This window comes from Megascapheus bottae, chromosome 5 (genome assembly GCF_031878675.1).
Source record: "Megascapheus bottae isolate mThoBot1 chromosome 5, mThoBot2.hap1, whole genome shotgun sequence".
Taxonomy (NCBI): Eukaryota; Metazoa; Chordata; class Mammalia; order Rodentia; family Geomyidae; genus Megascapheus; species Megascapheus bottae.
The window spans coordinates 11,606,607-11,634,320 of record NC_143513.1 but is presented as its reverse complement, the minus strand read 5'-3'; the positions used below and the strand labels follow the sequence as shown (position 1 = coordinate 11,634,320).

At 38.6% G+C, this 27,714-nt stretch overlaps 1 protein-coding gene across 1 annotated transcript in view; it reads left to right on the top strand.

The window, feature by feature from the left end:
* The window catches only part of Znrf2 (zinc and ring finger 2), a 75,077-nt gene that overhangs the window by 26,305 nt on the left and 21,058 nt on the right, over nt 1-27,714 (top strand). Inside the window, exon 2 of the mRNA XM_090332700.1 lies at nt 10,754-10,849. Coding sequence (XP_090188826.1) covers nt 10,754-10,849 — 96 coding nt within the window. The remainder of the gene's footprint in view (nt 1-10,753; nt 10,850-27,714) is intronic.

Here is a 27,714-nt window from a genome sequence, read left to right as displayed (position 1 = left end):
AAGACAGCAATATACACACATACATAAAAAAGGAGCTGCCGGTACACCTAGCATAGCTAGGGAAATTTTTAATGCAGAATGAATTCCCAGAAGAAAGTATCTTCAAGAAGGTAATTAACACACACCAATAAAAAGTTTTCCCGAGGAGGTCAGCCTGGAGGGTGGGGGGGAGTTTACTTGTAAAACTGAATACAAATGTGTTATGAAAGTGGATTTGCATTCTAGAATAGTAGTGAACTTGACTGTTCTTGGAATTGGCATGCCTTTTGCATGTGAAAACTTTGTAGAACTCGTCCTTCAGTTCTAGATGACTTACACATCAATTACATTAGACTACTGGCAGCGCTGACTCACTATAACTGGGTAGTTTTATCCATGTAAACAAAGGTGCCTGACAACTACAATTAAAATTTGAGTTGGGCCTGGAGTTTGGCCTAGTGGTAGAATGCTTGCCTAGCATTCTTGAAGACCTAGGTTCTAGGCTACCACATATATAGAAAAGCCAGAACTGGTGCTGTGGCTCAAGTGGTAGAGTACTAACCTTGAGGAAAGCCCAACGACAGGCTCTGAGTTCAGTCCCCAGGACTGGCAAAAATAAATAAATAAATAGATAGATAAATAAATAAATAAAAATTTTGAGGATATTTTTGCAGGGGAGGGGAAATGGTTTTTTCTTTTCTTTTTTCTTTTCTTTTTTTTTTTGGACAGTCATGGGCTTGAACTTTCAGTCTGGGCCTGGGTGCTGTCTCTGATCTCTTCAGCTCAAGGCTGCCGCCCTACCCCTTGAGCCACAGCACCACTTCCAGTTTTCTGGTGGCTAATTGAAGATAAGAGTCTCATAGACTTTAGTGCCTGGGTTTGCTTTGAATTGCAATCCTCAGTTCTCAGCCTCCTGAGCAGCTAGGATTACAGGCGTGAGCCACCAGTGCCTGGCTCCATTGTATGCTATCCTCAACATTTCTTTGCATGTGGGAATTGGAATTGGTTTGCACTTTTCTTATTGGTTTGTCTAAAACAATTTTACCTGTAAAATGAATTTGCAGAACCTTTACATTTCTGTGAGCAAACTTAGAACTATAACAATTAGTATTGTGATTACTAGACATTAGAATTCCCTAATCTGTCGGGCCGGGAGTTTGGCCTAGTGGTTAAAGTGCTTGCCTACCATGCATGGAGACCCGGGTTCGATTCCTGGGTACCACATACAAAAAAAAAAAAAAAGCTGGAAGTGGCGCTGAGGCTCAAGTGGTAGAGCTCTAGCCTTGAGAAAGTCCAAGGACAGTGCTCAGGCCCTGAGCTCAAGCCCAGGACTGGCAAAAAAAAAAAAAAAAGAATTCCCTAATCTGTCTTTAATTGCCTCTAGAACTCAGGTCAAGAACATAGTACTTTAGATCCATTTAGATACTTAGTGTTGACTGTTGAACTAGCAGAATGGGCTGGACAGATAGAATAAATAGAGGTGGATGTAAATGAATACAATGTTTGCTTCATAGATTAGAAGTATAGATTTGTAATGTGAGATCTGTCTGAAAAAGGAAAGTAGGTCAGAGAAGGATATTTCAGAGTTCTCTTAAAAAACTTAAGATGGTGAGACTTGATCTATGCTTGAAGTAATTTCCAGTAAAATAAGAAAAAAAATGTACATTGGCTTAGAACATAGGCTCTTGGAATAAAAGAATTAAATGGCTATACTGAGCTTGTATTAGGATAATGTTAGATGCAATCTGAGAAACCTAGTTTGTGGGAAGAACATAAAGATATATACTTACAGTGATGTTAAAGTGAATCAAGAGCCAACATGTTACAGAACGCTTGGAAGCTGGGAAAGAACTGAGTTTATTACTTCTTTTCTTTTTTTTTTCACAAACGTTTACTGTTCAACAGCAATGTAAACCATGGAGTCTGTAGGCTTCTTTTGCTTACTAGAGATAGGAAATGACACTTATACTTCAGGAGTTCTGTATTACCTAATATAAAAATGCTATAAAAAAATCTTTGGAGCTGGGTGCAGTGGCTCATGCCTGTAATCCTAGTAACTCAGGAGGCTGAGATCTGAGGATCAAGGTTCAAAGCCAACCCGGGCACAAAAGGATCTGAGATTCTTATCTCCAATTAATCTCCAGAAAACAGAAAGTGGGGCTTGGCTGAAGGGTAGGTTGGTTGCCTTGAGCTGAAGAGCTCAAGGACAGTGTCCAGGCCAACCTCAAGCCCCCCAAAAAATCCCCCCCCACCCCCAAAAAAATCTTCTGGACACGTTTGTCTGTCATTAATTTGGGCATTGTCATATTCAGTTCATAAGTACTTAGGGAAGCTTTAAACTCATTGATTAACTGGTTGAGCATTTCTTTCTTGAATTATTAGTTAAATTACCTAATTGAGATCAGATAGGATAGAGTGAGCTTTGTTTTAGAGATAATGCAATGAAATTTGATGTGGGAGAAAACAAGTACTACCAGCTTTGGATAAAGAACATTGATAGGGGCTGGGAGTTTGGCCTAGTGGTAGAGTGCTTGCCTAGCAGGCATGAAGACCTGGGTTCGATTGGTATCACATATATAGAAAAGCCAGAACTGGTGCTGTGGCTCAAGTGATAGAGCATTAACCTTGAGGGAAGTCCAAGGATAGTGCTCGGGCTCTGAGTTCAGTCCCCAGGACTGGCAAAAAAAAAAAAAAAAAAAAAGAACATTGATAATAATGGAGATAATGACCTTTGGGTTGAATATTTGCTTTTTATAAAAGCTCAAAGTTATAGAAGAATCTGGAAAACTGGCTTTTAATTTCCATTTCCACAGGAGGCAGCCAATAATACAGTGTCTGGTTATCCTTTCTTTCTGGACTCTAGTAATACTAAAAATTTCTTTTATGAGATTCTAGTATTTTCTTTTTAGCTCTTGGAACCTGTTATAACTAAGCAAGTTGCATTTAAATGACATGTTGGAATTGTGAAATGATGATTTGATATGTAAATCTTACAGGGCCTTAAAGTTGGGCTTAAGTGGTAGAGGATTTTAATAGCACATTCAAGGGTCAGCCTGGATTTGATCCTCAGCACCACAAACAACAGCAAGTAATAGTAATAATGCTTTCTTGTCCTCACCAGTAGATTCTGATTGAGCAAATTTTCTAACATTGGGGGAACAAATCACCATTATTTTTCCTGATGATAAATGTATTCACCAGACTAAGGTTTAGACTAACTTTTGCTTATGACTGGTTGATTTCTAGGAGGAAAACAGTGTACAAATATAAAATAAAAGTATGGTTGGGCCGCTGAGATAAAAGAATCTTTTTTGCCTTAGTCATCAACAGTGGAAAAGCACTAGGCATTCATATTGGCCATTATTTTACTGTATCATGTAACTGATGCAATAGGCATGAGTTTTCAGGGAGGTTTTCCCTAAGAATTCAATAAATGATGACTATTGAACATCTATGTTTAAGGTATTTCCTCTACATTAATCCTTAATATTTACCACATTTCTGATGTGTAAGTAGCATTATCAGTTGTTTTACCATGTAACTTGGAATAAAATGAGGATTTGTACCTAGGTCTTTTGGGTGTCAGACAAAATGTACTTTTAATACACTACTGTAGCCAGTAAGGAAATATATAAATAATTTACTTGGTCTTTTATGTTGAAAACACTGTTTAAACACAAACGTTGGGAATTATTGAGTCTGCTTTGGAGGGAAGCATTTAGAAAAAGATTCCTAGAGAAAGGTATCATCACCTTAAAGGATGCCAGTGTAAAGGTGACTAAGAGTTCTTTAGTATAGGCAAGAGGGAACAATGTTACTTCTTCCTCTTATTTCCTAATCATGAAATTATTGTATATGCTTATTTTTAGGTATCTAGTATTTGTTAAACTTGTTTTATGCCCTAGAGTATAATCTATTTTTGAAAAAATTTTTGGCCGAATTAGAGTAATGCATTTATATAGTGATTGGATGAACTATACCGTAGATTTCTGTTAAGTATTTTAGCAGTGTCATTTAATTTTGTTTGGGGATTTGTCTGCTTTTATGTCTAATAGGTTTTTTGTTGTTGTTGTTTGTTTGTTTTCTTCAGTACTGGGACTTGAACTCAGGACCTGGACACTGTCTCTTAGCTTTTTTGCTCAAAGCTTGTTTATGTTCTGTCACTTGAGTGCAAGTGATTTTGTAGTGGTTAATTGGAGATAAGCATTTCATGGACTTTCCTGCCTGGGCTGGCTTAGAACCTCCATCCTCAGATCTCAGCATTCTGAGTAGCTAGAATTACAGGCATGAGTCACCAGCACCCAATCATTCTTATTGTAGGGTGTCTTTTTGTTTGTTTTTTGGTAGGTCATGGGGCTTGAACTCTGGGCCTGGGCCCTGAGCTCTTCAGCTCAAGGCTACCACCCTACTTGTGGGCCTAGCATGGTCCCTGAATTCTTCAGCTCAAGGCTACTACCTTCTCCATGGAGCCACAGCCCCATTTCCTCTTTTCTAGTAATTGATTGGAGATAAGTCTCATGTTCTTTAGTGCCCAGGCTGGCTTTGAACCACCATCCTCAAATCGTAGCCTCCTGAGTAGCTAGGATTCCAGGCATGAGCCACCGAGCCCAGCTTTAAGTTTTTGTTTTTGTTTTTTTAAGTTTGTTGTTTAAAGTTTCATTGTGAGGGAGAAGTACAAAAGGATAATAACAGCAACAGCAAAAAACAGTCCAACACATGCCAAAAATTGACAAGAAAATATGGGGACTCATCGGGAGGAACACAAAGGCTTATTTTCTGTGTGCCTCTGATCATATAAAATAGTAATTTTCTAAATGAAATTCAGGATATGGCAAAAGAAAGAAAGGGGAATAGAGCAGAAAGTAATCATGGATATAAAGAAAGTTGGAATAGGGGAGTACATTTAGTCAGAGAAAAGATGATTAAAAGGTATGAAGGGCCCAGAGTTTGGCCTAGTGGTAAGAGAGCTTGCCTAGCATGCATGAAGACATAGAAAAGGCTGAAAATGGTGCTGTGGCTTAAGTAGTAGAGTTTAGCCTTGAGGGAGAAAACCCAAGGACAGCACTCAGGCCCTGAGTTCAAGACCCCTGGGATTGGCAAAAAAAAAAAAGTATGTAAAAAAGACAAAAAGTGTTGTGGCTCACAGTGGCCACAAGGAAAAGGAAAAGAAATTAAGAAATGAAAATGCCCACATCAATCAAATAGAAGACAGATAGCCTCTTCCACAGTGGTGCTGGCAGAATTGGTTAAGCATCTGCAGAAAACTAAAGTTGGATCCTCCTGTGTCACCCCCGAGGATTATTAACTCCAAATGGATCAAAGACCTCATGGTAAAAGCAGATACCCTGAAAACTTTACACTAGGTCTCCTTGGCACAGGTCGAAACTGTCTTAATAAAGACCCAGAAACACAACAAAGTAAAGAAAGTTTAGACAAGTGGGACTGCATTAAACTGCAGAGCTTCTGCATGGCAAAGGACATAGTTAGCAAGTTAAATAGAAAGTCCACAGAGTGAGAGAAGATGTTCACTAACCATACAACAGACAAAGGCCTCATATCTAAAATATATTTACAGCCAAGAAAAATTGAATCACTCCAAAACAAATCTTCAAAGAAACAACCATACCATTAAAAAAAAAATGGGCCAAAGACTTAAAGAGAAACTTCTCTGAAGAGGAAATAAGATTGGCCTATAGACACATGAAGAAATGCTCCACATCTCTGGCCATAAAAGAAATGCAAATCAAAACAACTTTGAGATTCCACCTCTACCTCAGTTAGAATGGCCATGATCACGAAATCTAATAACAGCAGATGTTGGTGGGGATATGGCCAGAAGGGATCACTACTGCACTGTTGGTGAGAGTGTAAACTTTTCCAACCACTCTGGAAAGCAGTATGGCAGTTCCTCAAAAGACTAAACATAGAGCTGCCCATGGCCCAGCAATCCCACTCCTTGGCATATACCCAAACATCCAAAAACAAGGACATACTAAAGCCACTAGCACACAATGTTCATTGCAACACTATTTACCATAGCAAAGATATGAAACCAACCGAGATGCCCCTCAGTAGTTGATTGGATCAAGAAGATGTGGTACTTATACACAATGGAATTCTATGCTGCCATCAGGAAGAATGGCATTGCCCCATTTGTAAGGAAATAAGCCAGACCAAAAGGAACCTAGGTTCAATTGTTTTCCCCATTGGTAAGACTCTTCTAGCAGAGGATTACAATAGTGCAAAACCTAGATTCCAAAGGTCATATTGGATAAGACTAAAAGAAAGGATCGCTAGGATATAGAAGTGAGTTTATCCTGTATGATTGTTGTTCTTAATGTACTATGTTATTTCTTTTCTCTTTTGTTGCCCTTTGGTTAATCTCATATTGTTACTATACCTGACTGTGTTACCTGGTATACTGTATATACATTTGATTATTTGAAATAGGAAAGGGAAGGGGGAAAAACAAGATGATTGGGAGTGGGTAGGAGGAGGGAAATGGGGAAAAAAACATGAGAAGGGATATCAATGTGTGAGAAGTAATGCACCTACTATCTGGCGAATGTAACTAACCCTTCTATACATTACAATAAAAATTATTAAAAAGAAAATTGAAATAAAAATGCCCACATCAAAAAACAGTACTTACTTTGTCATTGGGAAGGAGGGTGGCTGCCTTTACTTCCTAGAACATTTTTTTTTTTTTAAACCAGAACTGGTTAGGCCAGTAGGGGTTTTCCTATTGGCAGTGTTTGAGTCTAATCTGGTCCCCGTACTGAAAATTAAACTTGGAAGTTTTGCCTGCAAGGTAGGCTAGAGGCTAGGTGCTTAAAGGAATATCTTCCTGTTTCCCTCCTCACATGACCTGTGATATCCTCCACATCTCCGGGTCCCGACCATCTGAAAGTCTATTCACTAGACATGAACATTTCTCAAGTCAGACTTTAACTCTGGGCTCTGATTTGCTGAGTCCTTGTGATCATACCACTTAGGTAAACGTTGAGATTCCCTGTAGCTAGTGGCGGGATTGTGCTGGTTGTCAGGACTTCTCCTTTGACTTGAGGGTGGTTTAAGTGATGCAGTGAAGTTTGTTGGCTGATCTCCAAGGAAGAGTTGATTAGTGCTGCTGCAGCTTCCTTCACTGGGCATTCTCCTCTGTGCTGTTCTGTGCCTACTGATTGATGCCCTCCTTTGTGCCACTGGTGTCCACTAGTATGTTGTGAGGTGCTGATGGAAACAGGCCTTTGTGCTACCAGTCCTGACTTTTTGGTTCTAATAGAGGAAGTATTTGCTTTCATGTGGCTGTGAGGAAAGATGCTGGGACTGTTACTCAGTTGCCCTCATTTCCCTTTATTCATTTTTTTTGTATTCTTTCAGTTTTTATACTTACGAACTCCAGTTTTGGAAAATGTGGTATATTTTTTCTCAACTCTGTGGTTACAGTTGATTCCGTTAGACCGCCTGGATCGGTCATGAGACTTTTTCACCTGCTTTCCTTGACTTTTGGCTCTACTTTCTGGGAATTGGAAAAACTGTGTAGAGAAATGATTAAGTACTCAGGTTTTAGAGCCAGAGGGCCTGCTTGGATTCTGTTGTAGTCAGTCTCTAACTTTACAATCACATGAAACTATTACTTCATAGCTTTCTTTTAGGTTGTACTGTTTTATAAGTTTTCTGTTCTTGTTTCATAGATGCAGTAACTGCATGTGTGTATGCATATGTGTATGTATGTGTGTGTGTACATGCATGTTCATGCCAGTACTGGGACTTGAAATAAGGTCTGGGTGCTGTCCCTTAGCTTTATTGTTCAAGGCTAACACGCTACTATTTGAGCCTGAGTCGTACATAGCTCTACTTAGAGATTTTTGATGGTTAATTGTAAATAGAGCACCTCAGTCATTCTTGCCCTGGCAGGCTTTGAACTGTTATCTTCATCACACTCTCCTTAGTAGCGAAGACTACAGGCATGAGCCGCTGGTGCCTGGATTCAAAAATCATGTATTTCATGTAGGAAATTGAATGAGAGGAGAAACCATACTAAAACCTTATCCCTAGACTTAATGAAATTATGTATGACATGTGAAGTTATGTATGGAATATCTAGCTCATTAGGTTGCCACTGATTTCTACCTCAAGATGGAGAGAAAGATGGTCCCTGTATTAAAATTATACACCATGGAGAGTGGTCCCTGAATTCATGTCACCATAGAAGGAGGACTGTCCTGTATTAAAGTCACCATGGAGGACGGTCCCTGTATTCATGTTACCATGGAAAAGGATGATCCAAGTATTCATGTCACTACACAGAAGGACTGTCATGTCACCATGAAGAGGCACAGTCCCCTCATGCACTGCAGTTGCAGAGTTACAGAATGTCTATTTCATTGCTGACACATTAGTTCTATATATCCATTGCAAGTGCACTACTTTTCCTTGCCTACAGTTTTTGTGCCACATTCAGCGTCCTGAAAACCCTTGTTTCTGCTGCCCAGTATAGTCTCTGTCTGTTTCTTAGTTTTTGTTTGAAGAAATCTGATTATTCAAGCTCATAGTTAGTTTTGGTCCACTTTTGTTTTGTCCCCACCTATGAATTGGCTATCTGCAGTTCTGTTCAAGTATGCTGAAGTCCTGGAGCTGACTTGGTAACAGTGAAATAGTAGATTTGAGGTGGGGAAAGCCTAAGTAGTAAGGAGCTAGAGTTAATGGTATTTCCCTTTTGTACTTGAGGGGCAGGCAGAGCTAGCATGTAATGTAGTCTCCATTTATTGTGCTTATTTGTCCTTCAAAGTACTTCAGGCAAATAGTGCAACCAGCTAGGCAACTCTATTTGGTTTGTTGCTATTTTCTATTACCATGACTTTGGTGGCCTGATGTGACAGAATGACCACTGTATTAGTTTTTTTGTTACTATAATTTAAATTCCTGAGGCTGAGTAACTTAACAATGAAAAGCTGTTTTAGTTCACAGTCCTAGAGGCTATAATACATGTTACTGGCATCAGTAAGACCTTCTTGTTGGCACTGCAAAGTGAAGTACACATGTCGGGGTTAGTGATTACATTGTCAGAAAGCCAGAAAACTATGAAGGGCTTCAAGCTGAGACTTGATAACCTAAAGTACTACAACAAATACTTTGATCCTTCTTCCCCCACCCCTTTTCTTTTCTTTGGTGGTGGTTCTGGAGCTTGGACTCGGGGCCTGAGCACTGCCCTTGGGTATTCCTCAAGGCTAGCTCTCTACCACTTGAACCATAGTACCACTTCTGGCTTTTTTTTTTTTTTTCCTGCATGTGTGGTACTGAGGAATCGAACCTGGGTCTTCATGCATGCTAGGCAAGCATTCTTCCATTAGGCCATGGTCCCAGCCCTCCTTGAGCTTTTGTGCTCAAGACTAGCCCTCTGCTACTTGAGCCACAGCTCTACTTCTGGCTTTTGGGTAGTTAATTGGAAATAAAAATCTCAAGGACTTTCCTGTCCAGACTGGCTTCAAACCTTTATCCTCAGATATCGGCCTCCTGAGTAGCTAGGATCACAGGTATGTCATCAGCCTGTGCCTAGGCTTTATTTTAATCCCTTTTGAGAGTATACCCTCAGTGATCTAATGATCTCCATCCAGTAAGCCTCTTCTCTTTGCTTCACTTTACTTTTCTTATTTCCTTTCCTCCTCCTCCTCCTCCTCCTCTTCCTTCTCCTCCTCCTCCTCTTCTTTTTTTGGTCAGTCTTGGTACTTGAACTCTGGGCCTGGGCCCTGTCTTTGAACTTCTTTTGTTCAAGGCTAGAACTCCACCACTTGAGTCACACAGCTCTACTTCCAGCTTTTTTGGTCACTTATTAGAGATAGTCTCATGGACTTTCCTGCGCGGCTGACTTTGAATTGCAGTCCTCAGATCTCAGCTTCCTGAGTAGCTAGGCTTGAGCCACTGGCATCCAGCTAAGCATCATTTCTTACAGTTGCTGTCACTTCAACACCATTAAACTGGTTGTGAAGCTTCCAGCACAGGAACTTGCAGGGGTGGCAAACTCAAACAATGTTTAAAATATAACAGCCACTAATGTAGAAATCAAGAGTCTTAGGTTTTTGACCTGCATATACAGAAGCAGCATAAATACACTTTTGCCATTCTAAAGCCTTCACATTCCCCATCAGATTAGTTTTTAAAATATTGAGTAAAATACTTCCTCAACTACTATGTGTCTGTAAAACTTTGTGACCCATGTACTATACAAAGTTAAGGAAGGTAATTTTCCCACAAATGGTCAAAACAAAAGCTATTGTATACATTAACACAAAACTCCAATCATAGATTAATGTAAAAAATAAGAATGGCTTGATTGGCCCGGGAACATGGCCTAGTGGTAGAGTGTTTGCCTACCATGCATGAAGCCCCCAGTTTGATCCCAGGGTACCACAAATGCAGAAAAAAGCAGAAGTGGTATTGTGGCTCAAGTGTAGAGTACTAGCCCTGAGGAAAACCCAAGAGCAGTCCCCCAGCCCTGAGTTCAAACCCCAGGACTGGAAGAAAAAAAAATGACTATCAATAGTATATTAAGAATAGGGAAATTTTGTTGTGGCATATCTCCTTTGACTGTGTTTTTTTTAATAGTGAATGGTTTTTCTGATTTATAGGTATAAGCTTTTTTTCCCAACTGCACATAATGGCGAATTACTTTATTCTAACTGTAATATTGAAGTTTGCAATGTGTTTCATCTTTTTAAAAACCATACTTGGTTATTCTAATAGTTAACTAACTTGGACTTCTTTTATTTTCTAGGATTTAAGTGCCCTGTATGCTCAAAATTTGTACCTTCAGATGAAATGGACTTACATCTTGTGATGTGTTTAACAAAGCCAAGAATAACCTATAATGGTAAGTCCAGTGCCATACATCATATCTGTCTATTTGTCTATCTGTCTGTCTCTAGGTATCTTTCTTTATATACATACATTATCTTTTTGTACAGTGTTAGGGCTTAAATTCAGATACTTGTGTTTGCTCAGTTTGCTTCCTCAGCTGCTACTCAGCTATCCCTCTAGCCAGGCTTTTTTTTTTTTTTTTGGTGGTTAATTTGGAAATGGTCTGGCTTTGAACTGTGATCCTCAGCCTATTGAGTAGCCAGAATTGTAAGCATGAGCCATCATCACTTGTAATTAATTTAAATTATAGTTGTCTTATATCTTATAAGTTTCAAATGAAATTTAAGTGTTAAGAAGGACTTCGTTTCTATCTTTACTAGACCCTTAAAAACCTTAAAGGCAGTTAGTCTCAAACAATGGTCTTAGGATGTTTTTACTTATTTAAGACATGATTGAAAAGAAAAGTTATTATGTTATTTCTATTGGCATTTGTTATATTAGGAATTTAAAATATTGTAATCTTTCCATAATTATTTGAATAAAGTAAATATGCTTATATTGCATTTTTAATAAAAGATAAATTTTTAAGGCAAAAATACTTAGTGACATGGTGGCATTGTCTTATATTATTGCAAACTAATATCTACCTTGATAATAGAATTTTTACATTTTCTGCATTCAATTTGTTGTAATAATGGTACATCATGTCCTAGAAAACCCACTGGTACAGTGTAAAGAATAGTAATGAAAAGCAAATGGCACCTTAGTGATTTATACAAATAATTTTCTACTAATCCAAAAGATTCTTTTGGACCATGCTTTGAGAACTGCTACACAGATAAAATCTTTGAGGTCAGGCCTAAGGAAGGAAAATGGTCTGTAATGGCTATTTCCAAAAGTAAGTATGTGTGTGCTTGAAGTAGAACTTTTTGTTCTTAAGAGTGCACAATAAATAAACTAGATGCTAGTGGCTCATACCCATAATCTTACTTTGGAGGCTTACAAATGGGGCTGTAGATGGAGAACGGGAGAGGCAGAGAAGTTCTTTAGACCTCTTTTAATCCGATAGTTGGCACAACAGTGTATGTCTGTCATCCTAATCTGTGCAGGAAGCTTAGACTGGGAGGATTGAAGTTTGAGGCTGGACTAGGCAGTATAGGTCAGTAGACTCCCATCTCAGGAAAAGTTGGATGTAGTGCTTGTCATCCTGACAACTACAAGAAACCGTAAGTATAGGCACAGATTGTGATCTAGGCTCATACTAAGGTGGGAAGCAAGATCCAATCCTAAAAATAACCAGGTGCAAAATAAGGTTAGAGACATGATTCAGCAGGCCCTGAGTTCATACCCCAGTGTCACCAAATAAAAGGAATACCTGATTTTTTTTAAAAGGGTAGAGGATAAAGTTTATCAATAATTACAATATATGGACAGCTAAAGGAAAGAAAGAAATTCACGAGCGAAGTTAGATCTTCATACCTGTGCCATATGCATCTGTATCTTTTTTCCCCAAGACAAGTAAAAATTTCATCCTGATCAGAAATCATTAGATAGTTAAGACCTGAGGAAAGATTTCAGTGTATTCTTTGCAAACTTTAGAATAAAGTTGGTAAGCACAAGAATTCAAATAGTTTCCTCTTGACTAATGCAGTGATATAAGGAAAAAGGAAAAATTTTTCTCCAAACTTTTGAAAATAGAAGACCAAATTCATAATTCAGCATGAAGGAGCTTTGACCTCAAGGTCAGACTTGGTTACATAGTAATACCTTCTCTTGAAACAACCTCAAAAAGAAACTTTTTTGTTTGTTTGTTTTTTTGGTCAGTTATGAGGCTTGAATTCAGGTCCTGGGTGCTGTCTCGGAGCTTTTCTTCTCAAGGCTAGTGCTCCACCTCATTGAGCAACAGTACCACTTCCAAAATGATACTTTCAAGAGGGTGTGATGGCCCATAGCTGTATAATCATAGCACTCAGCCCAGGTGGAGCCTGGGCTATGACACAGGGACCCTGTTAAAAAGACTTAAAAAAATAAGTAAACATAAGGTTGGCTAAATTCAACAAATATGTTCTGAGTATCTTATGTATAAGTTAATATGTTAAGAACTAGGGCTATAGCGCTAAAACAGGTAAAGTTTATAGTCTAATTGTCATTGATTTCTCTGAACTAAGATTTATTGGTTAAAATAAATAGATGAAAAATACAGCAGACATACTTTAGTAATCAACATCAAGTGAGGATGCGGCGGATAACATTTACAAATTGACTTTAAGAATCCACCCTTCAGGGCCAGTTTGGCCTAGTAGTAGAGTGCTTGCCTAGCATGCACAAAGGCCTGGGCTCAATTTCCCAGTATCACATACTTAGAAAAAAGCTGTAAGTGGTGCTTTGGCTCAGGTGGTTGAGCTCTAGCCTTGAGAAAGCCTAAGGACAGTACTCAATCCCTGAGCTCAAGCCCAGGACTGGCAAAAAAACCAGCAACAACAACAAAAAAATCTACCCTCCAAAGCTAGGCAACAGTCATGGCTCATACATGGGATTCCAAGCTAGTAGGGGCAACCTAAGAGACTTCTCTCCAATTAACATCAGCTAGAAGTAGAGCTCTGGTTCAAAGTAGTGTAGTGCTAGCCTGGAGCAAAATTGCTCAGGGACAGTGATCAGACCCGGAATTCAAGCCCCAAAACCAATAAGAAAAAGAAAAAAGGGCCGGGAGTTTGGCCTAGTGGTAGAGTGCTTGCCTAGCATGCATGAAGACCCGGGTTCGATTCCTCAGTACCACATACATAGAAAAAAGCCGGAAGTGGTGCTGAGGCTCAAGTGGTAGAGCTCTAGCCTTTAGAAAGTCCAAGGACAGTGCTCAGGCCCTGAGCTCAAGCCCAGGACTGGCAAAAAAAAAAGAAAAAGAAAAAATTACACCCTCCAAAGATGATGTTGAGCCCCACTACTGCAGTGGCAATAACAGAACACTTTCCATCACTCAGTGTGCATGTGAAGGTGGCTTTCAACTATTACTTTGAATACTAACTGTATATAATGGTTGTATCTTAACCATTTGCATCATGAAATTGGATGTTTTACGTAGTCTACATCATGTTTAAAAAAGAAAGATAGTTGGGGCTGGGAATGTGGCCTAGTGGTAGAGTGCTTGTCTAGCACTCATGAAGGCCTAGGTTCGATTCCTTAGTACCACTTACACAGAAAAAGCTGGAAGTGGTGCTGTGGCTCAAGTGGTAGAGTGATAACCTTGAGAAAGCTCAAGGACAGGGCGTAGGCCCTTGAGTTCAAGTCCCAGTACTGGAAAAAAAAAAAAAAAAGATGGTTGGAATAAATGCATAGGCAGAAAATTTAGTCTTATAATTAATAAAGTTTATGAATAAGAATACCTCAGTGACTGTAGCTGTAACTTACTCCAAAGATTTTTAGTTGAAACAGAAAGAACAAGCAATCTGAAGGCACAAGAACAGTATTTTTAAAGGAGGAACAACTTTCTCTAAGTAGTGTAAAAGTTTACCTATGAAGTGCCCAACCTGCTTTGTAGCCAAAGAACTAATATATAACATTCTGTGTGGAAAGATAGTATTACAAATCTAAAATTAATAAAGACTTAATGTAAAAAGTATATTTACTGAGGTCATAATTTGGGGCATGTTTACTGGTTTATACCTAAATTTCCAGCATTTGGTAAGTGGCAGCAGGCAGATTGCAGGTTTGAGACCAGTGGGGGCTACATAGTATGACCATGTTTCAAATAAAAACAAAAACAAGGCCAGGTGATACAGTGCATATACATAATCCCAGCTGTTTAAGAAGTAGACATAAGAAGATTGCAATTCAAGACCAGGCTGGGTAAAAAGTTAGCAACATCCATCTCAGCCAGTAAGCTGAGGTGTGGTCTCAGCTACATAGGAGGCATAGGTAAGAGAACTGGTCCAAGGTAAAAATGGGAGACCCTGACTGAAAAATAACCAAAGCAAAAGATGAGCGATATGGTTCAAGAGTTGGGGAAACATTCCTGGAACAGGTAAATTTTGGGAAAAAAATTATCTTTTATTTTTGTAGGTTGTGGGGCTTAAACTCAGGGCCTAGATGCTGTCCCTGAGCTTTTCACTCACTAGTACTCTGCCGCTTTGAGCCACAGCTCTGTTTCTAGTTTTCTGTTGGTTAATTGGAGACAAGACTCTCACAGACTTCCTGCCTGGGCTGGCTTTGAAGTTGAATCCTCAGAGCTTAGCCTCCTGAGTAGCTAGGATTACAGATGTGGCCACTGATGCACAGCTTAAAATTTATTTGTAAAGTATATATTAAACTATAAACGCAGCTTGTTTTCAGGTTGTCTATATTTATAGACAGCCTCCTCCCAATAGGATGAATTCCAGAAATTGGAATGTAAATGCCAACTTGAGTTTCTCATTTATCCTCATAGAGATACTTCACATATTGGTTTGGTTTTCAAACTAGCTCACAACTTTTCATTCATTTATTCATGTCATTAGCACCAAAATTTGAATTCAAGGCCTCACATTTACTGGACGAGCCTGTTCACAACTGATGCTCTACCACTCTGCCACACCTAATTGTAGATGGAATCTCACAATCTTGCCCAGGCTAGCTTTCAAGCCATGATTCTGCAGGTTGCAAGCTCCTGAGCTACCAATACCTGGCTATCTTTTTGTTTTTAATCTATAATGCATTTCAGTACTCAAATCCTAGTATTCACAGAAGAAAATTGGCTAGGTCTGTGGGCTCAGTCCTAGGCAGTTGTGTTAACAGAGGATCAGGAGGAAGGTCCAGGAAATTTAAGGTGAGATAGGATTCTGAACAGTATGAACATTTTGACAAATTTTAGACAACCACAATGCGTGTTGTCAGCATCAATACCCTTAACTCGGGGCCTGCCTGTGTCATGTACTTCTCTTTCATACACTTCCTTGTTTAACCTATCCATCTAGTAAGTATATTCTCTAAACTGAGTGTGAGTTTTGTAAATATAGAGTCTTGTTCGGCATCTTTGTAAATGTTTAGGACAACCAATATATAAATAAACAATATTAGCAAATTAGTGTTAATTGCATTGGTCTTCAAACTATGTTGGATTATAGTGCACTTTATATCATATAAAGTTCAGCTTTTACTTGAGAATTCTGTGATAAAAGTCAATAAAGCTCATCTTTTTAATTTGGGGAATGCTGGAGATTAAATACAGAAATTTGTGCAGGCCAAGGCTAGCAAGAACTCTTATTGAACTACATTCCTGCCTTGTAAGGTTTATGCTTCAGAAATCATCTTATTTTTTGCTGACACTGTGGGTAAACCATGTGCAACTTAAAGCTGTCTTCTGAGAGTTGAATTTTAAACTTATTTAGTGAATCAAAACAGACCTGTTCATTATCATTGCTACTGAAGAGGCTGAGATCTGAGGATCAAGGTTCAAAGCCAGCCGGGCACAAAAGGACCTGAGACTCTTATCTCCAATTAACCTCTGGAAAATGACAAATGGGCCTTGGCTTGAGGGTAGGGTGGTAGCCTTGAACTGTAGATAGAGCACAGAGACACCATCCAGGCCCACAGATAGGACGATAGCCTTGCGCTGAAGAACTCAGGGACAGCGCCCAGGCCAAGTTCAAGCCCCATGAACCACACACACACAAAAAAAGGCAGAAAGAAAAAGAAAGTGGCCAGAGCCACTTTGATTATTACTTTGTCAAAGAGCCATATATGATTGAAAGGCAACTTTTTCTGCAGTGACAGTGAGAAAAAGGACAGTGTAGCAAACATTTTCTTATCAAACTTCCTCATGGATGATATTAGGCAGTGAGCGCCCACAGGCTTCTAATGAGTCAGATTTCCAAATGCATATTTTTCCCTTTGTTAGATATAACCTAACCTTCCAGACAGTTATGGTTCTCAAGTTTTAAGTTAGTACCCTCTCTCTTCTGTGTCCCCCTCTCTCTTTTTCTCTATCTCTTGTTTTGTTTCACGTTGATAATTTCTATACTAGAGTATTAACTTAAACATGGATCCCTAGTTGCAGTTTTAAGTGACTTCATAAACATGGCATTATAAGGCAGCATTAAAGTGAAGAGCTATTTTTTTATACCACAGATTGACTACTGACATGCGCTGAAATTAAAAATAGTAAAAAGTGTCAAGTTCCTAATTCTGTATTACAGAAATCCACAATTCCTATAGACTTGAGACTTCATTATAGGTGAACTTGTGATGAAAAAAAAAATGAGCAGGTCCAGTTAGATATACTACCTAAGAAATTTTGTATGTGTGGGCCTACATGTGTATTTTTACATGTATGCTAGTTCTAGGGCTTAAATTGAGGTGCTTTTTTTTTTTTTTTTTTTTTTTTTTTTTGCCTTTTGCTTTTTCTGCTCAAGGTGAGTACTCTACTACTTAGGGCATAGCTCTTCTGGCATTTTGGTGGTTAATCAGAGATAAGAGTTTCATGAATTTTCCTGCCCTAGCTGGCTTCCAACTTTGATCCCTAGGTCTCAGCTTCATGAATAGCTAGGATATAGACATAAACCCTTGGCTCTTAGCTCCTAAGAATTGAAAAAATGACTACAAATATGTTTTAAAATCACTATTATAAAAGGATGAGTAGAAAAAAAAGGAAAACACAGAAGATTTGAATTAAATTCTTTTGAGCCACAGTGCCTGCCACTTCCTGTTTTCTAGTGGTTAATTGCAGATAAGGAGATTCCCTGAGGACTTTTGTGCCCTCCAGAGTAGCTAGGATTACAAGCATGAGCCACTGTGCCCGGCTTTGAATTAAATTCTTTAGACTTTAGATTAAAATTTCAGTGAGTATTGGGCAGCCAATTAAATAAGGAGAATTAGAGCAGTACATGGCATAGGATCAGAAGGGATAGCATCTCCCATAGAAGTAATAATCTGAAAGGAGAGGGAGGGGGGAGGAAAGACAGAGTGGGGGGAGAGAATTGGGCAGACGCAGTATGGGAAGAGAAATGACATTCTTTTTTGTTGTGGGGGAGCAGTTCATTGGTCTTGAACGCAAGGCCTGGACACTATTCCTGATCTATTTTTTGCTCAGGTCTAGAGCTCTACTACTTTGCACCACAAACTCTACTTTTGTTTTTGTTTTTTTGGTGGTTAATTTGAGATGATTAGAATCAGATGTTCCTGCCCAGGCTGGCTTTGAACCTCGATTCTCAGATCCCAGTTTCATAAGTAGCAAAAATTACAGGCATGAGCTACCAGCACACTGCCTAGACAGGGAGACTCTTTTAGAACTGGAAAAAGGTAGTCGTTTTCAGGTTGAAAGAGCTCAAGGTTCCTGCCACAAACAAATTCATATGAAGAAACAGCACACATCAAATATCAAAGAAAAAGAGAATGGTAGGATAGCATCCATGATAATAATTTATTCTGTTTCATTTGTGCTAACATTTCTAAAATGTTTTTTGTTTTATGGAGGAATTTGGAACTTAGTAGATGTAGTATTAAAATCTAATGGATTAGAAATAGTTATAAGCAATTTTGCATTGTTATATAACCTTACAAGTCATCAATGTATAAGCCCATTTTATATGGCTTGCAGTCTAGTTTTACTGCCTTTTTGTAAACATAGTTGTTCAAAAGTGGTACTGATGTGTTTAAAATGTTAGGAGTCTAGTAGTACAAAGCACAAGCTTTGAATTCAGCTTTCCAGATTCAGATTGCAAATTGATGGCTTAATAGCTCCTTGGTCTTGGTCTTGGATTTCTCTCCTGTAAAAGTGGGAATACAAGTAGTTCCCTTCTTTGTTCTTAGAGTTACTTTAAGAATCACATGAAAATAGCATACATTGCTCTTGGTTTGTTTTCAATTTTTGCAGTACTGGGGATCAAGCCCAGGAATGAGCTACATCCCCAGTCCTTTCATGCATTTTAAAAGAATTGAAAGGTACATTTTCAAATTTATCTTTGTATTTTTTCTAAGGAGCAAAGTTTCACATCAGTGAAAAGTCCTTCCCTTTGACAAAATAGTTATACGTGTGTGTGTGTGTGTGTGTGTGTGTATGTGTATGTATGCATGCATGCATGTGTGTGTATGCATGCAGTAACTGCAGTAACATAAGATACATTTACCTGAGCATTTTAGTTCTTGAGGATGAATAAGATTTAGAAAAGGAAGGCAAATTTAGGATTAACTAGTTGGGGAAGAATTGAAGGCAAAAAAGATAAATTAGGCTGTTTTCAAAAACAGTTTGGGATCTTGGAAGATTAGTCTGCATTAGTATGCAGAAGTACTTGTAAGTAAAGCAAAGAAGATGATCACTTTGTAAATAGTATAGTGCTGTGGGAAAAGATCTTCACTTACCATCTAACAGACCAAGGATCTTATATCTGAAATATACGTACAGCTCAAAAAATTAAATCTCTGAAAAACAAACCCTCAAAGAAACAACCATCCCATTAAAAGGTTGGCTAAAGACTTAAAGAGAGACTTCTCTGAAGAGGAAATAAAAATGGCCAATAGACACATGAAGAAATGCTCCACATCTCTGGCCATAAAAGAAATGCAAATCAAAACAACTTTGAGATTCCACCTCTACCCCAGTTAGAATGGCCATGATCAAGAAATGTAATAACAGCAGATGTTATATGGCCAGAAGGGATCACTACTGCACTGTTGGTGGGAGTGTAAACTTTTCCAGCCACTCTGGAAAGCAGTATGGCGATTCCTCAAAAGACTAAACATAGAACTCCCCTATGACCCAGCAATTCCACTTCTGACCATCTACCCAAATGTCCAGAAACAATGACATACTAAACCTACCAGCACAACCATGTTCATTGCAGCATTATTCATCATAACTAAGATATGGAACCAACCTAGATGCCCCTTAGTCCATGAATGGATCATGAAGATGTGGTATATTTATAGCATGGCATTCTATGCTGCCATCAGAAAGAATGACATTGCCCCATTTGTAAGGAAATGGAAAGAGTTGGAAAAAATGACACTAAATGAAGTAAGCCAGCCCCAAAGAAACATAGGCTCCATGGTTTCCCTCATTTGTAACAATTAGTATATGTTTAGGATTCTCCTAACAGAGGATCATAATAACTCAAAAACTATGTACATATGTCCATATGGGATGAGCCTAAGTGAAATGCACTCCAGGATATGGAAACAAGAGGTTTATCTTTGTGATTATTGTTCTTAATGTACTATGTGAAGCTATTTCTTTTCTTTTCCCCTTAAGGTTTATCTCATGTTGCTACTGTACCTGACTTTGGCACTTGGTATATTATATGTACATTTGTTTATTTGAAAAAGGGAAGGTATGGGAAAAACAAGTGGGAGGGGTTGAAGGGAGGGAAAGTGGGAGAAAAACAGAAGGGGTACCAGTGTTCAAGAAACATACCTACTGCCTGATGAATGTAACTGTAATCCCTCTGTACATCACCCCAACAATAAAATTTTAAAAAATAGTGTAGTATAGTACTTTACATTGATATACAGTAATTAATAAGGGCTAGATGATACACTGAAAAGAGAAAAGGACCTATGTGATAGGTGTAAAGAATGGACTTAATTGAGTTTAAGAAACTCTGAAAATGACTGTCAGTGGAGGGTCTTGATTTGATGTAAAGAGATTACCAAGGAGTGCCTAGCTGCTGTAAATGTTGTGCTGGGGACATAATCTTGCCAAATGTGAAAATTATGAACTGCCATTGTAGGGGAACTGTACATATTTTGTGAAGATTGCGAACATTAAAGCAATATTAAGAATATTGTTTATGAACTTAGGCCGGTGGCTCACGCCTGTAATCCTAGCTACTCTGGAGGCTGAGATCTGAGGATTGTGGTTAAAAGCCAACCCGGAAAGTGAGATTCTTATCTCCAATTAACCACTAGAAAATGGGAAGTGAGTCTGTGGCTCCTGTGGTAGGGCAGTAGCCTTGAGTTGAAGAGCTCAGGGACAGCACCCAGGTTGAGTTCAAGCCCCATGACCCACCAAAAAAAAAAAAAAAAAAGAAAGAATATTGTTTGTGGGCTGGGCACCAGTGGCTTACACCTGTAATCCTAGCTACTCAGAAGGCTGAGATCTGAGGATCCCAGTTCAAAGCCAACCCGGACACAAAAGTCTGTGAGACTCTTATCTCCAATTAACTGCCAGAAAACACAAAGTGGCGCTGTGGCCCAAGTAGCAGAGCAACAGCCTTGAACTGAAAAGCCCAGGGACAGCGCCCAGGTCCAGAATTCAAGCCCCATGTCTGACCAAAAAAATAGTGTTTATAAATATTTTCTGTAACCATTTATTGTTTGTATAAAAGTGAATAGCACAGGCTGGCAGTTTGGCCTAGTGGTTAAAGTGCTTGCCTAGCATGCACGAAGGCCCAGGTTCGATTCCTTGGTACCATATACATAGAAAAGAGCCGGAAGTGGTGTTGAGGCTCAAGTGGTAGAGCTCTAACCTTGAGAAAAAAAAAAAGTGAATAGCCTGTTATCTTTGAAGTGACTTTTGTCTCCAGAGTTCTTTCTTTTGCCCTAGATTTGCCTTTTAAAAAATGAAAATAATAACTTCTGAGGAGAGTTGTTTAATTTTTTTTTTTTTATCCAGTCCTGGGGCTTAAACTGAGGGCCTGAGCACTGTCCTTGTGCTTTGTCAAGGCTAGAGCTCTACCACTTGAGCCACAGCACCGCTTCCAGCTTTTTCTATGTATGTGGTATTGAGGAATGGAACCAGGGTCTTCATGCATTCTAGACAAGCACTCTACTATTAGGCCAAACTTCCAGCCCCAATTTTTTTTTTTCTTTTTGGTGTTAGTCCTGGGCCTTGAATTCAGAGCCTGGGTACTGTCCTTGAGCTTTTGTTCTGGAGGTTAGTGCACTTACCACTCTGAGCCACAGTGCCATTGGTGACAAGAGTAACATAGACTTTCCTGCCCAGAGTATTTTTAAACCATGATCCTGAGATCAGAATTACAGAAGTGAGCCACTGTCCAGGTTGTATTTTAAATGTGGTAAAGTAATAGAAAATTCATAAAGAAAAATATTCTAGATAATCCCATTCCTTTATAATAATACATTTGTGCTGATTTATAATACTGATTTATTACACATTTATACCAATTTTGGAATTTCCAGGCTTTTAAAAGGGCATTAGTAATAATTCTCTTTTCTTTTATCTTAATTCTGGCCCCATCTTAATCCTTTAGCTCTACTTACTAATATTCCTCTCCAAGTCTTGGCTTTCCCTTGTGTTGCTTTTCAATATAAGAGACATTTACAAAACTAGTTTTTTGATACCTGACACTCAGATCTTGGTTACCATTTGTGGTAAAATTGTTGGTTCTGTGGAGAAATACCTGATAAGACTGTAGGACTAAAGCAGAAAATCAAGATGAGCCTCGAGCATTGTGCTGCCTGAAAGGAAGGAGCTGGAGCCAGTTGAGCAATAACGTGGTGGTGGATTATAACCCAAAGTATTATATTAATAGACTTAGTCCTTACTAATAAAATGAACCAGTGAATGAATCTGTACAAAAAAGTAAGAGCCTACCCTATCTCCTAAGTCTTAAGAGGAGACAATATGTTTCTTTGAATTGTTTTAAATTACAGCATTTTCACTTGGTATACAGGGGTTTTAGAGGGAGAAGTATCTGTAATGGAAAGTTATTTTGGCATAGATTTTTAGAGAGAACTTCCCATATGTACCTCTGTTTTTGAAATTCATTGATGTCTTTGTGGCCAAATACAGCATTGCATTCTCTTAAAAAATGAATATGAGGGGAGCATATGTGTTTCGTATAGAGTGAACAATGTACTTCTCTTGAAATTTTCTAGTGTAAAATTCAGTCATATTGTTGTATAATTTTGTCGTTGGTTAGAGATCAGTGCTTGGGTCACATACTCTGACAATTTAGAAAGGAGTTAGTAAAAATATCCTGTGACTTGTTTTGCCAGTTTTCTCCACATTTAAAGTCTATTAAGTTGTTGTGGTAATATTTGACTTACAGCAGCTTTATATATTTCATAACTGTTATTTGCATGAATGTTTGATACTTTCCTTTTTTTATTAAAGAATTTATTAACATTGGATACTTTCCTTTTTTGATGGAATTTTTTTTTTTTTTTTTGCCAGTCCTGGGCTTGAGCTTAGGGCCTGAGCACTGTCCTGAGACTTTCTCAAGGCTAGAAATCTACCGCTTGAGCCTCAGCACCACTTTGAGCTTTTTTTTTTTTTTTTTTCCTGTGTATGTGGTACCAAGGAATTGAACCTGGGTCTTCTTGCATGCATGGCAAGCACTCTACCACTAGGCCAAACTCCTAGCCCCTAATGGAATCTTTTTAATGTTATGTTCTTTCCTATACTTTGTAAACTTTTAGCCTTTTTCTGCTATAATTATTATGCATTGCTGAAGTCAGCGTAGGTTCTTGTGCATGCTAAGCAAGCACTCCACTAATCTTGTAATATTTTGACTCTATACATAGTTTGCTTAACCTAACAAGCTAACCTATTAAGGTAACTTAGTGTACTATAGCTGCAAGGATTCTGAATCAGAATCAAAGAACTTTATTACTCAAATTAGTCAAGGTAGCCTTTTTTTTTTTTTAAGTCCTGAAGCCTCAGTTCTTACATGGTCATTTGAGAAGGACCAGATTTCACTTGAATACTCTGTGAACTAATTGCCACACTTAGGAGCAGTCCTTTGCTGAGGGAGCTTCCCTTGTTTTCTTAAGAAGTGGAGTTGTCTGACTTTACTCCAGGAGACACTGTCTCTGTCTTCCTAAGCTGACGTTTAAAAAAAAATCCTTGAAATGGTAATCCAAACACAAAATTCATTCACACAATTGATTTGTCCTTTACCTACCATATTTACTCCTTTTTTATTAAAGAATTTATTAACATTGATTTTTACATCATATTTCAAATGTATATTTACTCCTTTTGTTATTTTCAATCTTCTTTTTGAATATACAAAGGATATCCAATGCTAATTTAGACCATCACTTTAGTCACTAGTCTTTTTCAAAGCATTTTTTGTGATCTTTCTAGTGATTTTTAGTGGTATGAAGTTTTATTGTTTTGTTTTGTTGTTTCTTTTGTGGTGCTGAGAATGGAACCCAGGGCCTCATTCATGAATGTTAGGCTGATATTCTACCACTAAGGTATATCCTCAGCCCTCTTCCGGAAATTATGAATACAGGTGCAGAAACATATACATACATTCTTCCTACACGTACATTACACATGAAGGCATGCTGAGCATACGTTGAAGCTTCCTGGCCATAATTAGCTTATTCTTTATAGTTACCCTATATTTCATCAGTGACATTAGTATGGTTTATTAACCATTATCATAACTCACACTGTCACAAATACTGGTGTCTGTTTCTAGACTTCCTCTGTGTGTGTGCATGTGTGGGTGCGCGTGTTGTATGCGCGTGTATGCATGCCAGTCTTGGAATCCCTGAACTCAGGGCCTGGACACTGTCTCTGAGCTTTTCTTGCTCGAAGTTAGTGCATTATCACTTGAGCCACAGCTCTTCCAGCTTTTTTGGTGATTAATTGGAGTTAAAAATCTCAAAGAGATTTCTGCCTGGGCTGACTTCAAATCTAAATCCTCATATCTCTGCCTCCTGAATAGCTAGGAGTGCAGGTGTTAGCCACTGGCACTTGGCTGGCACTTTTCTCCTTCTGTTGACGTTTCTGATCACTTTGTCTTGTTCCGTGTCTTCATTAAGTTTTTTATGCCATACCTAATACCAAAGTATCCTGTTTTCTGCCTTTTTTTTTTTTTTTTTTTTTTTGCCAGTCCTGGGCTTGAGCTCAGGGCCTGAGCACTGTCCTTGGACTTTCTCAAGGCTAGAGCTCTACCACTTGAGCCTCAGCACCACTTCTGGCTTTTTTTCTATGTATGTGGTAGTGAGGAATCGAACCCTGGTCTTTGTGCATGCTAGGCAAGCACTTTAACCACTAGGCCAAACTCCTGGCCTCCCCCCTTTTTTTTTCTTAAAGTTTCTGATTATGTGTGTTGGTTTATTTTTCCAATAAGCTTTAGAATGATCTAATTTAAAGATAAAAGTTATTTTCCCCAGTACTATGTACCATTTTTCCTTTAGTTATGGACTCCACTCATTTCCAAAGTTACTTAAAAGTCAACACATTTTTCTCTTAACACCTTTCATAAAGTTGTACCATACATTTATAACACAATTATATTACTTTATAATTTATACACATATTCTGATTTCACCAACTTGCAAAACAAAATCAGTGTGTTTCAAAGAAGTATTATAGGACATATATACAGTTTTAAGTATCATAGAATAGAATCATCATCTTGAAATATTGTTTTGTATACTTTATCATCCCTCCTCCAAAACCACCATGAACCACTTATTTTAGTTTCTCTTTAATATTATAGAAATCATACACTGAAGAGCTATTTCAGACTTTCCTTATATTATTGCCTGTATGAAGGTGCCTCCCTGTTGCTTTGCATTTAATATTTCATTTTCTTTTCTTTTTCTTTTTTTCTTTTTGCCAGTCCTGGGACTTGAACTCAGGGCCTGGACAATGTCGTTAGGCTTTTGCTCAAGGCTAGTGCTCTACCACTTGAGCCACAGCACCACTCTGGCTTTGTCTTTCTCTTTTTCTTTTCTTTTCTTTTCTTTTCTTTTCTTTCTTTCTTTCTTTCTTTCTTTTTTTTTTTTTTTTTTTTTTTTTGCCAGTCCAGGGGCTTGAACCTCAGGGCCTGGGCACTGTTCTTGGACACTTTGACTCAAGACTAGTGCTCTGCCACTTTAGTCACATGGCCACTTCTGGCTTTTTCTGAGGATGTGATCCTGAGGAATCAAACCTAGGGCTTCATGCATGCTAGGCAAACACTCTTAACACTAGGCCATGCTCCCAGCCCCATATTTCATTTTCTTTTATCTATGAATATTGCTTCTTCTCCCACGTTTCACAGGTATACATTCTGTTTATATGTTGACTTAAATGAAATGAAATCTTGCTTGATTCCAGTGTTTTTGACAGGTATAAATAAAGCTATTAAAATAATCAAGTGCAGATTTTTTCATAAGCAGAGATTTTAAATAATATGATAGCAACTGACATTGATGAACACATGGCACAATGCTGGATCATATAGTAACACTTCTTGGTATTTTCTTTAATAAATTACATTGTTTTCTAGATTATTCCTCTTCATCCTCCTCTTCTTTGTAACATTCTTTTTGTGCTGTTACTGGGGTTTGGACTTAGTGCCTTGCGCTTTCACTTGGCTTTCTTGCTGATAGCTTGCACTTTACCACTTGAGCCATTCCTGTAGTCCAGCATTTTGCTGGTTAATTGGAGACGGAGTCTCTGTGGATTTTTCTGTCCCGGGTGGTTTTGAGGATGGCTTTGAGATAAAATGTTCCAGGTCTCAGTCTCCTGAGTAGCTAGAATTTTAGGCATGAACTATTGGGGCCTGGCTTTAAGTTTTCTTTATAGAAAAGCATTGTATTTTTTACTTAGTTTATTTTAACAGATTATTGTGATTTTTGATTTCTCTTATTAATAATGTACCTAACTTCTGTTAGCTCTCTTGCTCTCCCCCCTTCTGTCTGTATGTGTGTGTGTGTGTGTGTGAGTGCGTGTGTGTGTATATGTATATATACATACACACATACATATATACGTGTATACACACACACACACACACACAGTCTCTGGTTTGTGAGTATATAATCATTTACAAGTAGTGATCCTTTATGTTCCTCTGGCCTATTTTATACCTTAATTTGGTCATTTTGTCTTGTTTCATAGCAATGTTTTAGGTAATTTGTTACTACTCTTACCTCATATTTACTTCATTCTTCCAATCTCTCTCTCTCTCTCTCTGTCTCTCTCTCTCTGTCTCTCTCTCTCTCTCCCCCCCCCCCTCTGTCTCTCTCTGTCTTTCTCTCTCTGTCTCTTCTCTCTCTGTCTCTCTCTCCCCCCCCCCTCTCTCTCTCTATCTCTAATCCTGGGGCTTGAACTCAGGGCCTGGCCACTGTCCTTGAACACTTTTGCTCAAGGCTAACACTCTGCCACTTGAGCCATAGTGCTACTTCCGGCTCTTTCTGTGTATGTGGTACCAAGGAATCGTACCCAGGACTTCCTACATGCCAGGCGAGCACTCCAACACTAGGCTTCACTCCCAGCTTTGCTCCCATTGAGAGCTCTTCCAGTATTTTACCCATAGTATAGTACAGGAATATATTTGCTCTGTTAGAATTTCTGAAAAGTAAGGTTGGACAGATTGATGATTACTCTCTTTTGAGTCTTAAAATCAGGATTATGTTTGCTTCAAAATATTAGGAGACTTACTATTTCTGCATTTTGTAACATAAATAGCATTTAAATCACATGCTTTTTAAATATTTAGGGTTTGTTTTTTTGTTGGTTATGAGACTTGAACCCAGGATGTGGGTGCTGTCCCTGCACTGTTTCACTTAAGGCTAGCATTCTACCACTTTGAGCCACAATGCCACTTGCTGTTTTCTGATGGTTAATCAGAAGGTGAAGGTGAGAGAGTGGTATGAACTTTCCTCCCCTGGCTGGCATCAAACCTCAGTCCTAAGCTCTCAAGCCTCCTGAGTAGCTAGGATCGTAGGCATGAGCCACTGGTGTCTGGCTGGAATTCTTTTTGTGCGTGTAAATGTTCTGATCGGCTTAATCTCAAGGCCTGGATACTGTTCCTAAGTGTTTTTGCTTAAGGCTGGTACTCTATCATTTGGGACACAGGACCATTTCTGTCTTTTTGGTAGTTAATCAGAGATCAGGGTCTCATGGAGACCCTGCCCTTGAATGACTCTGAATCTGATTTTAGAACTCAGCCTCCTGAGTAGCTAGGATTTACAGGCATGAGCCACCAGCATCCATCT